We start from the raw sequence: 15,406 nt of genomic DNA, 5'->3' as shown, positions 1-15,406 counted from the left end.
ACTACAGAATTTGTATGAAGCGCAGAAATTGTTTAACCTTGGCAAAGCGAATTTCTTAACTCCTATCTCAGAAAGTTCCATTCCTCGCCTTGGTTCTAGGTGATTGACACACCCGGATTATTATTTACTGCTCTGTGTTGAATTCGGCAAGGCCTGTTTTTTATTTTGCTGCTTACAGCTTAAAGGCTGAAACTCAGATCCTTAAGCTCTGTTACCAGGAGACTCACCCAGGGGCTGGTGCCCCATTTCCCAGGTCCTAAAATAGAGCAGCTGGCCAGCTTCCCTCCCTCTCCACCTAACCCCTGCCAAAACCCCAGGGCTCCTCAGCACGTAAGAAATGCCAGCCTGGCACGGCCATCTAGAGCTTTTATCGTCATGGTATCCCAAAGTAAATTCAATGAGCAGTGATGTTACCCTAATATGGAAAAGAAAATTTCCTGTGTGTATTAGTTTGTTAACGCTGCTGTAACAAAGAACCACACACTGGGTGGCTTAAGGTAACAGAAGGGTATTGCCTGCAAGTGAGAACTCAAAAATCAAAAAGTGTCAGCAGGGTTGTTCCTTCTGAGCCCTAGGAGGGATAATCTGCTCTGTGTCTTTCTCCTAGCTTCTGATTGTTTATTGTGATCTGTGACAGTTTGCTGACCTTCAGAAGTTTCACCTTGACCTCTAGCTTTATCCTCTCATGGTCTTCACTGTATGTGCTTGCCTGTCACCAATTTTCCCTTTTTATAAGGACGCCAGTCATACTGGATTAGGTCTTACCCAAATGACCTCATTATAACTCAAAGATCTCTGTAACAACCCCATCTCCAAATGAGTTCCCATTCTGAGAGGTTCTGGGTGTTAGGACTTCAACATATGGATTTCAAGAGGGCGCAGTTCAACCCCTAACACCACACTGCCCCCAGATTCCCTCATCTCATTGTCCTTTGTCTAACTTACAAGACCTGAAAGGTAGCAGCCCACTTTCCCTCTTCTCCAAGACTCTAGCTGCGGCCCTGCCCCCAGGCCTTCCAGATTCCTGTATTTCCCTTCTCTTTTTGGCCTGCATTCACCTGGATGATCCTTCTGCACTGCATGTCCTAAGAGAAGGAGGAGGAGGGAAACTTCTCTTTCCTATCTTGGTAGGATACTGTCTTTTTCCTTCTGTATTCCACCATTTTCCATTTTCTATAACTTGGTTGAACCAAGTACATGCCGACCCTCCCCAAGAAGCTCCCTTTCCAAATACACTGTAGTCACCATCTTCCCACCCCACCGTGGTGTCTCTCCTGCTAAACTTTGCCCTCTTCTAGAAGCAAGTCCTACTTAGACATCAGCTCTTTGAAAACATGCAGCCCAAGGACAATGGTATAGTTGAGAATATTTGATTTTTTGAGGGAAGAGGGGAGGAGGTTTATTTATTTTTTTATTTTGTTGTTTTTGAGAGGAGGATTTTCTGACAGACCTACCACCAATTGTAGCCACACTGAACCAAGTGGACTAGTGGCTTTAGGTAGTGTCTCCAAAAATATGTAAGGAGATATTTCTGCCCTTCTAGAAAATCACTTCCATCCACAGTCCCCCAATAAGTTATAGAGATGAAGAATCGACGGAAATAGTATCTCCTGATGGAGACATGCAGTACATTAATTAAAGTCTCTGACAAGTCCAGGTGAACAGAAACTGGTTTAACTTTGTGTATGTGTGTTTATTTTTATTTTATTTTACAGCAACTTCATAGCACATTGCTAACAACCATCATTGCTTATTACTGACAACCACTGTTGATACAGGAAAGGTCAGCAAACATTTGTACTTGAACAGTGTTTCATCCGTCTTTAAGCTGGGTAAACCTTAGTATTTTGCAATTAAAAATACATATAATCTAGGAAAATTCACACATTTCCAATTTCAAATAACCAACTTCATAATTTTGATTTTATTGGACAATGTTTTTTAAAACATTGAGATGTAATGAACACATATTCGTTTCAGGTGTACAACCCAATGATTCAATATTTGTATATATTACAAAATGCATCACAAGTCTAATTAACAGCCACCACGTAGTTAGAAAAGCTTTTCTCTTGTGATGAGAACTTTTAAGATCTCCTCTCTTAGTAAGTTTCAATATCAATCTTGTATTATTAACTATAGTTGCCATGTTGTATGTTACAACCCTGGAACTTATTTATTTTATAACTGGAATTTGTACCTCCTGACCACTTGGCTTAAATTTCTTTTCCAGAATTTTCTTATTATGAAAATTTTCAGAGAATTATACAGTCAACACTCACATACCAACCAACTGGATTCTATAGTTAAAATTTTTCTATTTTTGCTTTTTTCCATTGTAACCATCCATCCATCTCTCTCTCTCTCTCTCTATCAATCTGTCTTATATTTTGATGCATTTCCGAGTAGGTCACAGGTATCAGGACCTTTTCCCCAAAACTACCTTAACACACCTATCCTTAACCAGCTTTGTTTATGAATTTGTGTGTCATCCCTGTGCAGGGGCCATGCTAACCTCCTCTGTATCATTCCAGTTTTAGTATAGGTGCTGCCAAAGCAAGCACTAATCAGCTTTGTTTAAATCAGCATTTCCTTGTCCCCCATGAGCACAAAAGTCACATGTGGTTTTTTTTTTTTTAAGATTTTATTTATTTATTAGAGAGAGAGCACAAGCAGGGGGAGGGACAGAGGGCAGAGAGAGAAGCAGATTCCCCACTGAGCAGGAAGTGAGATGCAGGGCTCAATCCCAGGACTCTGAGATCATGACCTAAGCCCAAGACAGACGTTTAACCGACTGAGCCACCCAGGCGTCCCTAAAAGCCATGTGTTTGTTGTCACAGTAATATGATTAATCTCATCACCTCTTGACACCTGCTGATGTCACCCAAATTTCCGCAGGAGAGCCTTTGGACGCGATGCTTTGGGGTTATGAAATCTCAGCTTACTTAAAATCATTGTCTTGTCTCAGTTCGATTAATCACAGAATGGGAAGGACCAAATTTAATCCCAGATGAGGAAAACGAGGCCCAGAAGGTGAGGACTCTTGTCTCAGGTCAGTCATACAGCCAGGCCGAGACCTATTAACCTTAGAGCTTTTTCTACAGGATGGTGGTGTTCTGCCTTGTCCTTGAACCTGGCAGCATTCCACTTTGGTCATTGTAGACTGCTGTAGTTGACTTCATTCATCTTTGGGTCACTGGAGTGTTTCAGGGACAAAGTAAAGCTCCTGGGCCGGGCTCCACACTAGGCTCCCAGAAGATGGAGGGGAGGACCAGACTTTGGCATCGATGAAGGAGTCCTTTGTAACTTCATTTCTTCCAATTACTTCTTACATCTCACCCCAATTTCTTTTCCCTGGCCATGCCCACATTTTATCCTCTCCTTCCCAAATTCCTAAAATTCATCATCTCGTTTTTCATGAAAAAAGTTTTTTTTTAATTTATCTTATTTTATTTTTTTTTATTATGTTCAGTTAGCTAGCATATAGTATATGAAATATATCAAGGTAATCTATAGCAAGCCTGTCACCCTCTTCAGGGCATTTGTAACACCTATTTCTTTCAGAGACTAGGCTCTAGGGAGTGGGTGAGCCAAAGGGTTCTGAATGATAGCTCTCTGATTTTATATTCCACCTGAAAAAAATGTTTGTGATTCTAAAACTCCATAGGAGGGCTACTATCACAGCAATGAGATATGTCCTCCTCAAGTTACATTTAAGGAAACTATCATGGTATTCTGTGATTACCCTCTAAACTTAAAAAACAGGGTTGGTTTTTTTTTTTTAGTATTTAATTTCTAGTATACTGATTAGATATATCTCAAGAAAATTGCTCTTATCAGTCTAAGATTTCTAGTGGTAACTATTGGTTCCATAGTACTAATCTCCTAAATTTTTGAGGATAAGTACATTTAATTCCTTGTTTTCTGATACAAATAGTATTAAAACATTTCTGGGGCATCTGGCTGGCATCTGCTGACTAGCAGAGCACATGACTCTTGATCTCAGGGTTGTGAGTTCAAACCCCATGTTGGGCAGAGAGATTACTTAGAAATTCTTCTTTAATTTCGTTTGAAAATTCTGTTCTTGATAATCATGACTGTTGGGATCTCAATGATCATAACTTATTAAAGAACCCATAATTATTGAGTGGTTACTATTGATTGATTGATTTTAATTCCAGTATAATTAATGTATGGTGTTCTGTTAGTTTCAGTTGTACAGTATAGTGATTCAACACTTGTATACATTACGCAGTGCTCATCGCGATAATTGTACTCTTGATCTTTTTATTTATACATATTTCATGGAATTTCCAAAAGGATTCAAGGCAGGTGATTTAAAAGTTTAGTTTTCTATAACAAGTCTGTGTATTATATTCTTCATTTTAAAAGCTGTGATAGACAAAGCTTTAATTTCTGGCTTTGCTTTTTTTTTTATGGGCCTCCATACTGAAGTGAAGTGAAAACAAAGTTTGTCTACCCCGATTACAATACACAAAAGCTGTCCCGCTCCTTTCTAGCAACAAAGAGTAAAGACAAAAGCTTGCTTATGAAATAAGATTTATTCTGATTGCTGACATTTTAGGAGAATGTAATCATTTACATATAAAGCCATGATGAGCAAACAGTTTTTATGGCTTTAGACATATTCTGAAAGGCCTTGGAAGCAATCTCCTTCTGGTATCATCTGGAGAAAGGTTTCTATGGCAACCCACAAACGCTTGATGTTTTTTATTCTTTTCAAGAGCATTAATCATCCCACGGCCTGAGGCTTCGGTAAAGGTCCCCTTCATTTGAGAAGCGATTGTCACTTGGCTTTCTGTTATATATTTTGTTTGTCTTGGGGAAAGCAGAGCAAAGAGCTACCAAAAAGGCTTGGAATCTATCTTTCTCATATTTGGCAGCAAGACGTGAATAGTATGGGCCTGGATGTTGTTTCTCAGTGATTGAAATGTTTGGTTTATGTGATGTTGTCTCTCTTTTCCCAAGAGTTGGGTTGATGTGTTCTCCGGAAGAAGTCAGTCCGTACTTAAGGAGGAAGAACCATTTGGCCAAAGCACTTAAGGAGTAGTTCAGGGGAGCTGACCTCAAGGACACTGCATGTTTCAGAAGCTTTCAGATCATCCTGTAATACGGGCTCAGGGCTTTGGGCACGGACAGGCTGCAGGTGTTTTTATCCCTGTATTCTTTCCAAGAGAATGAATGAAGATATATTTTAATTTTAAAATTTGACATGCTTTGGAATTTTTTTTTTTAACACGGCCATTGTGTATTACAGGAAGTCATGCTACTAATGAAAAACACACAGGACCTAGAAACAGAACCGGATTTGAGATCTGGCTCTGATGTAGCTGGTTGTGTAAAGCTGAGCAAGCCCCCAACTCTCTCTGAGCCTCCAGTTCTTAATCTAAAGAATGGGAATAATAATGCCAGCCTCACAGGTCATGTTAAGGACTGAATGTGTATGAATCTAGGAAACTACAATGCTATAAACTAAAAGGTGGTTAGTATCAGTAGGCTCTTTCTTTCCAACTCTTTCCCTTTGAAAATGTCAAAGGGGGGCGGCGTCTGGGTGGCTCAGTGAGTTAAAGCCTCTGCATTTGGCTCGGCACATGATCTCAGGGTCCTGGGATGGAGCCCCGCGTCTGGCTTTCTGCTCAGCAGGGAGCTGCTTCCCTTCCTCTCTCTCTTCCTGCCTCTCTGCCTACTTGTGATCTCTGTCAAATGAATAAATAAAATCTTTAAAAAAAAGAATGAAAAAGTCAGAAGTATCCTTTATCGTTTCTTTTTTTAAAGACTTATTTATTGATTTGAGAGACAGAGAGAGTTGTGTGCAAGCAGGAGGAGAGAAAAAGAAAAGCAGGCTCCGTGCTGCCAGTGGAGCCCGACACGGGGCTCGATCCCATGAACCTGAGATCACCACCTGAGCCAAAACCAAGAGTCAGACACTCAGCGGACTGCGCCACCCAGATGTCCCCCTTTACCATTTCTGGGGCTACTAGAGGAAATCAGTTTCAGTGTGTGCAAATATTTTAGTTTCTTATGCTAAATCAAATATACTATGTTTACATAGACACCCTTATGGCCATTTATTTATTTATTGACTAAAGTAATTAAATGTCATCTTTGTTGAAGGATATTAAATGAATTCATTCCATAATCACCTAAGCGCCACTGTGTCCTAGCACTGAGGAGACAAAGAACGGATAATTAAATTTTTATCATCCAGGAAATAAGTTTTTTGAGTTTCAGGGCACAGCATGATCTGTTCAGGCAGGTGTCCTACACAAGGTTGCCTGGCTGATGGCAGTGACAGAGAGGGTGAGGTCCAGCCCACATTCCACCAGCCAATCCATTTGCATGGTTGTGTGCTGCATTCCCCCGAAAGGAAGGGCACCATTTTGAAATTTAGCTAAGGGGTGTGTGTGTGCATCGTTTTTGTAATTTACACAAGGGCAGAGAATGTGCCGACAGTGACCCTGTTGCTTGCATGGTCCATGAGGTTTACTACAAGGCCCCCAATGCTTCACCCTTTTGTATGAGGAAAGCTGCTGGGCATGTTTGTTACCTGGAGTCAGAGTGCCTGGATTTGAATACCGTCTCTGCCATTTTTTAGCTGTGTGACCTTGGACATGTGACTTGGCCTCTCTGCGCTTTACTTTTTACATCTACCCTCTTCACAGTGTTGTTGCAAGGATAAATTCTTATATGTAAAAGACTTCAAAAGAGAAGCTGCCATATGGTCAGTGCTCAAAATGTTAGCTGTTTTGCGACGTTTTTACCTGCCTCTCTACTCTCTGTTGAAAAGTTCAGCAATTAACCATCGAATTCCATCTACAAATACCACTTTCCTTTAATGAATTTATTTCACACAGGGGATATTTTCATCTTACTCAGGTCCTTTGTGTGTGTGTGTGTGTGTGTGTGTGTGTGTATGTGTGTGTGTATTTGTGTTAAATAACTAAAAGGCATTCTCTTTGGAGACATCAAAGAATCCCAGTTCTTTGATCAGAAGGTCACTTGGTTGTTTCTAGAAATTTCTCATAAAACCATTGCTTTGTCAGAAGTGACAGAGGAGTCAAGGGCTATTTGCAGATTTTTGGCTTTCATCCTTCCTGGGGGAAGGCTTATATCTTTTACCAGGATTATAAGGTTAGAGATGCTTTGAGGTACAGTGAATTTCTTTGTCAGCCTTGGTTAACATGATACTTTTCTGGGGATGTGGGTAGCTTTAGACTGAGAAAAAAAGTCCTTACGTGGTATTGAAGTACTGATGTTTCATAATGTTGTCAAAACAATTAACTTTGCAATTTAAAACTCTGAAAAAATTTGTTAAATCTCAGGTTTCAATAGGAAGGACATGAGCCACAATTGACAAAGCAAAGTACGAGGTGAGACCCGTGGTGATAATGATTTTTCTCTTCCCTCCCTGTCCTAATCCCTCCATCAGTCCTAAGATGCCTTGAAAAAGGAAAAGAAAAGAAAACAAAACAAAACCTTTTGTTTTCAGTACTTTACAGTCTTCCTGTCTCATCTAACTCTTGGGTCGTTTTCCATGACACGACAACTTGGAAGTTTTGAATGCTAAGAATTCGACACACCACTGATTTTTGGATATTTAAAATAATCTGGATGTCTTCTGCTGTGTGGGTTCCAAATCATCAAGATACTTATCACTTTGATGACATCTTTTTCCAGATAAACTGCCTAAGAAGACAGATGCAATATTTTTATGATTTCATGGCATTAGGCATTAGCCGATCATTATTCACATGTGCTGGGCTCTTTGTCATTCATCCAAGGAAGGCTCTCTGAGCCAAAAGACCATAGCCACTGTACCATCTGGAGTCAACAAATGAGATGATCTTATCAGGGACCTGTCAGGGCCAGAGAAGGGCTGTCCCTGAATGTGCCAAGATAATTCGGTTGTGAAATATTAATTGATCCTGCATGATCGGCTCCAGTTTAATTAACTTTTCTAAAGTACAAAGTGATTAGAAGCTCATTCCTCAATTGCTTACCGAAGTTAAATATCCATCGAAGAGAACACCTGGCACTTGAAGGGTCCTGTGTTTAGATGGAGAGCAGAATGTTATAAGATACTTTGCATCAATCAGGGTAATAGGGTTGCCGTATTTTTAATTTTTCCTCTTTGGTCCAAGGGTAGTGGCGAAGAGTTCAGGTTTGGGGTTAAGCTGTGACCTGCCATTTACTGAGTGTGTAATCAATGGCAAGTCAGTGAATGTTCTCCAAACCTCCGTTTTTTTTTTTTTTCTTTTTAAGATGAGGATAATAATACCTCTCTGCATGTTGAAGACCGGAGGAGCTTTGCTTGTAAAGTGCTTCTTGGTCCGAGAACAAAATAAGTGCTCATTGCTTTATGACGGCGGCTATTACTACTGTGAATATTTTCTTTTTAAAAAATGGCTATTGTTTTTTCACTTGTGTCTGGAAATGATTGCCTAAGTGTTTAAACAGTACCAGTCACGTTACCTAGTGTTTTTCAGGCAAACGTATGTCTGCTCTTTCCGATTTGGGGGTTGGTTTCTTTTTTTCTTTCTTTCTTTTTTTTTTTTTTTCACTCTACTATGGCATTTTAAAATTCCCAGACTTCCCAGAGAAGGCATCATCCTTCCTATTTTTGTTCTGTGACAAAATGTGGTAAAAGTTCCCAATAACTGGCAGAGGAACGGACTCTTGAGAAATTAACCCTGTTGTAAGCTGGGGCGGCTCTGTGGAGTCCAGTATTTGCTTATTCTTCCATCGGTTAAACCATCATCCTTCCCCCAGTCATCAGTGACGAACCTCTGGTGAGCTACTTCTCAATCTTTTTTTTTTTTTTAAGATTTTATTTATTGGGGCGCCTGGGTGGCTCAGTGGGTTAAAGCCTCTGCTTTCGGCTCGGGTCATGATCCCAGGGTCCTGGGATCGAGCCCCGCATCGGGCTCTCTGCTCCGAGGGGAGCCTGCTTCCCTTCCTCTCTCTGCCTGCCTCTCTGCCTACTTGTGATCTCTGTCTGTCAAATAAATGAATAAAATCTTTTAAATAAAAAAGATTTTATTTATTTATTTTGAGAGAGAGCGAAAGAGAGAGAGAGCACGAGTGGTGGGGGAGGCATAGGGAGAAGGAGAAGCGGACTCCCCACTGAGCAGGGACAACCCCCCCACCACGCGGTGCTTGATTCCAGGATCCTAGGGTCCTATGACCTGAACCAAAGTCAGATGCTTGACCCACTGAGCCACCCAGGCGCCCCTTAATTTTAATCACATCCTGAACAGACTCCAAGTCCTCAGTTTCTTAGGTTCTCTGAAACTCCTACCTCCTAAAACTGCAGTGACTTTCTTAAGCCCCCATATATGGACCAGTTATCTTTCAAATCAGTTTTTGCCCCTTGATGTCCAACAAGCCATTGAACACTGCTCCCCACCCCCCCACCCTGTGAACATTAGACCAATTGTAGGGTATGTCCAATCACACGGTCTCATTTTGCCCCATTTAAGGCTATTTTTGTAATTTTCTGTGTATGATGTTTTAAGGCACCTGGGCATGGAGAAGTCTTTATTGAATGGTTTAATAAGATCCTGGCTGTTTTAATAACTGTTCATGTTTGGCATCAGATACTGTTGGGTAACTGTGCAGACAAAAAGACAGTGCCTTTTGTGGACTACAAAATGCTAGTGTGCATGAGCGATGTCGTATTTCATTCTGAACCCCCTTTGTTTAAGCCTCAGCGTGCTTAGCAGGTCTGTCTGAGTTCCTCGATAACAGTGGTTACTACGGCTGCATGTTATTTCATATTTCATTTGTCGAACTGATGCTTGATAAGAGAAACGGCATTGAATTGTCTACAATTTTGAATCTAAGTAGAAATGTTTAAAAAATAGATGAACGTAAAATTTTTCTTTCTTTTTTTTTTTCCTCATGGAGGTAAAATTAGCACTGGAGTTAAAAATCTAAACCTTATCTTTCCAAATGATCGGTTGTGCAATGCTGTGTACACCGTGTGTGGGTGGCTGGGGGCTCTGGGACCCTTACCCTGCCACCAGCTGAAAGTCCCCTGCCCAGCCTCCAAGGACAGGACTCGGAGAGACAGATGAACTTAAATAATGAAATGTCAGATCCGGCTCTTTTAAAAAATGGGTTTCCTCAGTTAGGATCGCTGATAGAACAGTGAACGAAGCCTGGGCTTTTCGCTGTATCTTTTGCGGTGGGCTCCTGTTTTCTGTTTGCTTATCAAACTGCAAGATACAAGTGTATTTTCAAAACACGCTGAACCAAATAAAGTGCAGATGATCTTCTGAAGTGTAATTTCCCCCTGTAGCAGAACGTGAGAGATGTGATCTATGAAGATGATGGTTCCGAGTCCCTGTGGAAAGCAATATGTGTGGTTTATGAACTCTGAACCTGGACTGAGGCTGCTTGGCTCTTGTGAGAGCTTCTGTGTTTCATTCTCCTCGACCATAAAATGGCAGGATCAATAGTACCTTTTCTCAGTGGGTTGTGGCGAGATCTCACTGAATTAGTATATTAAAATAGAAGAGCATCTCAAATGCAGTGAGCAATGAATGAGTATTAGCTCTTTTTATAGGAATCTTTCTTTTCTTTTACTTCTTTTTTTTTGGGGGGGGGGACTTGAGGGAGAGCGTCTAAAAATCCCAGAACTATTATTTTTTAAAGACTAAGCTAGAAGCTGTTTCATTTGTCTGTAAGGCCCAGGGTCTTGGCATTCCTTGATTTTATTTGATCCCATCAGGCAAATGATGAAAGTAATTAGAATGGAGGAAATTCGGTTATCATGGTGAGAGTTCCAGAGATTTCCTGTCTGAGAATCATCTATCTTACGGAACTCTGTAAGAGTGGTTTTGAAGATATAGGATTTTAAGATCTCTGAGATCAAAAACATCACCTAGGATGTGTTTATACCAAAAACGACACATACAGATTCTATAGTAAGCTTTATACCTTGTCAAAACTCATTGAACTCATTGAGTAAAATTTACCATATGTAAATTTACCATATGTAAATTTTCCTCAATAAAACTTTTTTTTAAACTACATTCAAGTTGGTGAGAATGTTCAGGCATTCGTTAAATATTTTTGACTACATTCATAATTAAGTAAATGAATGCACAGGGTCATTTCATTCTTTCGTGATGGGTCACATGGAGAACTAGGACACAGGGTGGGGTTGAATTTCATGTCCTTGGTTTTGAAACTTTACACCAACTTCCAAAAGTTCATGTTGACACAGAATTTAACAATTAATTCTAGGTCCTTTCAATTGCTTTGAAGGCCTACTCTCCCTCTGACTTACTGAGATTTTTTTTTTTTCAGATTTACTGGAGAATAAAGTCAATTGGCTATGTTTGGTCTGGTGCCTAGTGGGGCTTATACATTTCTCTGAAGTGTGGCCTTTTGTTTTCATTTGTGTTGTCAGACACATAGTCATGCAACTTAGTCCTTAAAGATAGACATGCTGATATAGTAACCAAAGATATTTTAAAGGTTTGGAACATTTATCAGAAATGAAATCCCTTGGGGCACCTGCGTGGCTCAGTCGGTTGAGCGGCACCTTCAGCTCAGGTCATGATCGCTGGCTCCTGGGATCGGGCTCCCTGTTCAGTGGGGGAGCCTGCTTCTCCCTCTCCCTCTGCCTGCTGCTCTGCCTAGTTGTGGTCTCTCTCCATCTCTCTAATAAATAAATAAAATATTTTTAAAAAAGAAATGAAATCCTTCTTGTTCTTGCTAGAAATAGCAGCTGGTTTCCCAGACTTGGAATCTGGGCCTCTACTGAGAAACCCTAGGTATGTGTAGGGTGAAGGTAGCAGTAGGCCATGGGAGTGAGCCAATGTGGACCTTTCTCATTGGGGTTAACATGAGGGGCTTACCTGGAGTCCCTGTGCAGTGTCTGATTGTGGTCTCTTATTGTATTTTCCCCCCAGGCATGGCGGCGGCCAAGCTTCTGCATGACTCTGGCCTGAATGTGGTTGTTCTGGAAGCCCGGGACCGAGTGGGAGGCAGGACTTACACCATCAGGGTAAGACATGAAGGATGGGGATGAAGAAATGGGAGGCTGAAGCGGAGTGTTTTTTTTTTTTTTTCTTTTCTAAAAGTCTTGAATTTTGTTTGACTCTTAAGAGAGTAGAAATTACTTTGAAATAGGCTCTCTCTCAATTTGCTACCCTTTCCAACGTTTTCTTCTGTCTCTTTGTTTACCTAATGGTGCTTGGCACTTGCCTGATGAATTATTGCACCAATTAAGAGGTGTTTAGAATACATCAGTGAATAGAATAAAGATTCCCACCTATGCAAAACTTTGGTTATCTTTGGGGGACAGGGGAGCTAGATGACAAACAAAAAACAGCAGAAAATGACGGACCCCTGACTAATAGGTATCTGGTTATGCTTGGACACCTTCAGGCATAAGGAGCTTTTCTAGTCCCTTCTTCAAAGATCGGTCCTTAGTTACTGGAAGTGAAGCCTATTTGTAACCATATAGAAAATTTGCTCATGAACATATAAGAACAATTTCAAAGGTTCAGATTATGGCCCAATGTTCCCTAATGCTATCTTTCAAATGTCTGGATTAACCACATAGAAGTGATCATTTCGTTTCTTGGTTTTCTCTAGCATTAAGCATTTTACAATTAGCCTGAAGTACCAAGTAAAGAGAAATTCATCAACAATTCAGAGCTTACAAAAAAAAAACAAAACAAAAAACCATGGTGTGAAAGATGTTGTAAGCGATAGGGTTCAGAAGTTTGTTGCCTATTTAAAGTGCAGTCCAATTTGCTTTAAAGAATGATTTAATAACTAAGTCACATGAAGGAAGTACCATTGAAAACAGAATCCCATTTTCCATGGATATACCTTAAGGTGTGTCTATAACCCGTGAAATGCCAATTTGCTTATTGTTACTATTGTTATTATTATCTTATTTCAGAGCTCTTTATATTTATCTTAGGAAGAACATTTTCACAAATATTTTTATTTTTTTTCTGTGGGAAAACAGAACCAAAAGGTTAAGTACGTGGACCTTGGAGGATCTTACGTTGGGCCAACTCAGAATCGTATTTTAAGATTAGCCAAGGAGCTAGGATTGGAGACCTACAAAGTGAATGAGGTAGAGCGTCTCATCCACCATGTAAAGGTAAGCCTGGGCCAGCCTTTGGAGTATTTGAAGACTTCTTTCTCCGTCTTTCCATATATGAAGTCCACCTCCTGCCCTCAGAGAATTTATTGCATTACTGAATGTCACATATGCATTTCATATGTGCATTTCAACCATTCTCAGAATGTTTTCACTGTCATTACAGGAGAGCTGAGAATTCTAACCTATTTGGGAAGGTTTTTGACGAAGTGGTATTGCCCATTTGGCAAAAAGTTGAACAAAACCAATAGAGAAAAAGATGTTTGTGATTGATTTATTAAATGCCTCTATTTGAATAGCTGGGCACTTTTATGTGACACAAAAGCGGGTGTACAGTTTTATAAATACTGCCCTAGACTTCATATTATGAAGGTATTTGTAATATGCCTAACAGTATTTTGAAATTTTGTTATTGTATCCTATATATCATCTAAGGTTACTGTTCTTTGGAGAGTAACATGAAAGTGGCTCAAGCCCTACATTCCATTTTTTGTGGGGAAGCTCCATTGATCTCCCCAAAATTTCTTTGAGTTTACTGGGTCTGCCATTCCCATGATCATTTGTGGCTCATGGTTCCTGCTTCCATGACACCTGTGCCCCTTCACATCTTATAGTCTGTGACCCTTGTCTTCCCTTTGATCCATGCCAACCTGTGTTCACATTCATCTCTTTATCTTGATTATCTTCAGACCATCCCAAGCATTTGTGAGCCATAGACTTGACTGAAGTTTTGAGCAATAGGGATGTGGGGGGGTTTAATTGAAGAAACACAAGTAGCTTAGAACTGAATACTGACATTCTTACTCTAATAAGCGTTTATTTATTTATTTATTTTTAATATTTTATTTATTTGACAGAGAGAAATCACAACTAGGCAGAGAGGCAGGCAGAGAGAGAGGAGGAAGCAGGCTTCCCGCTGAGCAGAGAGCCTGATGTGGGGCTCGATCCCAGGACCCTGGGATCATGACCTGAGCTGAAGGCAGAGGCTTTAACCCACTGAGCCACCCAGGCGCCCCTCTAATAAGAATTTAGATCAATGAGCCCCCTGGGGATTTCTCACTGGCCACACTTCTCCGTGGATCCAAGTCACCCACCATGTTGCTGTCTTCAGGCTCCTCTCATATCTCCCTGATCCTTGTTTTCCGAGCAGCATTGTCTTGGTCCAAAAAGTTACTGTTGTGCTCTGAGAAGCAAAGAGTCACCTACTCTGGGTCCAACCCTGGAGTCCCAGAGAGAACTGGCAGAGGTTTTGAACTTGAGCTTCTCCTCTCTTCCGTACTTGCCTTTTTTGCAAGTGGAAGTGAGCAGTACAAAGACATACACTCCTCACTGGTAGAAAGCATCCCTTTTTAAAATATTTATTTATTTATTTGAGACAGAGAGAGAGCATGAGAGGGGGAAGGTCAGAGGGAGAAGCAGACTCCCCACTGAGCAGGGATCCTGATGGGGAACCCGATCCTGAGATTCCAAGGTCATGACCTGAGCTGAAGGCAGTCACTTGCTCCTTTGAAATCATCCCTTTAAGGAAGACAGAAGAAAGTAGCAGTAGTCTGTTTTGATTTATGTTAACAATGTTGACACCCTTATGTTATTTGTGAGTGATAATATCCAGAAGGACATATAACAAACTGTACATTATGAGTCATTTAATAAAACAGGAAATAAACATCTATCTAATTTGATACAATGAGGTTAATAGATTTCCTTAATTTATACATAAATGTTTTGGTTGACCGTCAGATTTTGCTTTCTAAGCCTTTCTACCTTGCTTCCATCTGTGTCTAGCAGAAAAAGAGACAAACGAATTAGAAATAAAAGTGTCGCATGGCGATAGTGCAATGTCTTGCACATCAATCATCAGGCTTAGTAAACATCCTTCATTGGATTCCTTGCTTTTAAATGTAGGTCACGTTGACCTATTTCTTTGTCTTCCCTGTCCTAATATGGAAGACTTGCAGAGAATGATCCAGAACACTGGGCTTTCTTGTAGGTTCTTCCAGACAAAGGAGATGACTAGAGATTATATTCATGTCTCTGTCTTTGTGTGTGCCGGGTTTCTTGGCCGTCAGAAGCTATGCCCAGGATGCTTTGTTCCTCTGGTAATCTTATGACTGACATTAACTTCCTTGTGAAAGCGACTATTTGCAGTCATCAATTGTGGAAATGATGTTATACTGGCTACCTCAGCCGCTTTCTTAGACAATTTCAAGTAATCTATGTGCAGCTAAGAAAAAAATACAGATAATTAAAGTGTCT

General features: G+C 40.5%; 1 protein-coding gene and 1 non-coding gene across 2 annotated transcripts in view; one reads left to right on the top strand and one right to left on the bottom strand.

The window, feature by feature from the left end:
• MAOB (monoamine oxidase B) overlaps positions 1 to 15,406 on the top strand; it is a 104,343-nt gene that overhangs the window by 27,360 nt on the left and 61,577 nt on the right. Inside the window, exons 2-3 of the mRNA XM_059157987.1 lie at positions 11,943 to 12,037; positions 13,013 to 13,150. Of these exons, the coding sequence (XP_059013970.1) occupies positions 11,943 to 12,037; positions 13,013 to 13,150 (233 nt within the window). The remainder of the gene's footprint in view (positions 1 to 11,942; positions 12,038 to 13,012; positions 13,151 to 15,406) is intronic.
• On the bottom strand, positions 2,459 to 2,564 carry LOC131822351 (U6 spliceosomal RNA). The gene has a single exon (XR_009350226.1). It is a non-coding gene; the product is annotated as a U6 spliceosomal RNA (small nuclear RNA).

Source organism: Mustela lutreola, chromosome X (genome assembly GCF_030435805.1).
Source record: "Mustela lutreola isolate mMusLut2 chromosome X, mMusLut2.pri, whole genome shotgun sequence".
NCBI classification, from domain to species: Eukaryota; Metazoa; Chordata; class Mammalia; order Carnivora; family Mustelidae; genus Mustela; species Mustela lutreola.
Note: the sequence above shows the minus strand (reverse complement) of the source record. Positions and strands in the feature narration are given on the sequence as shown.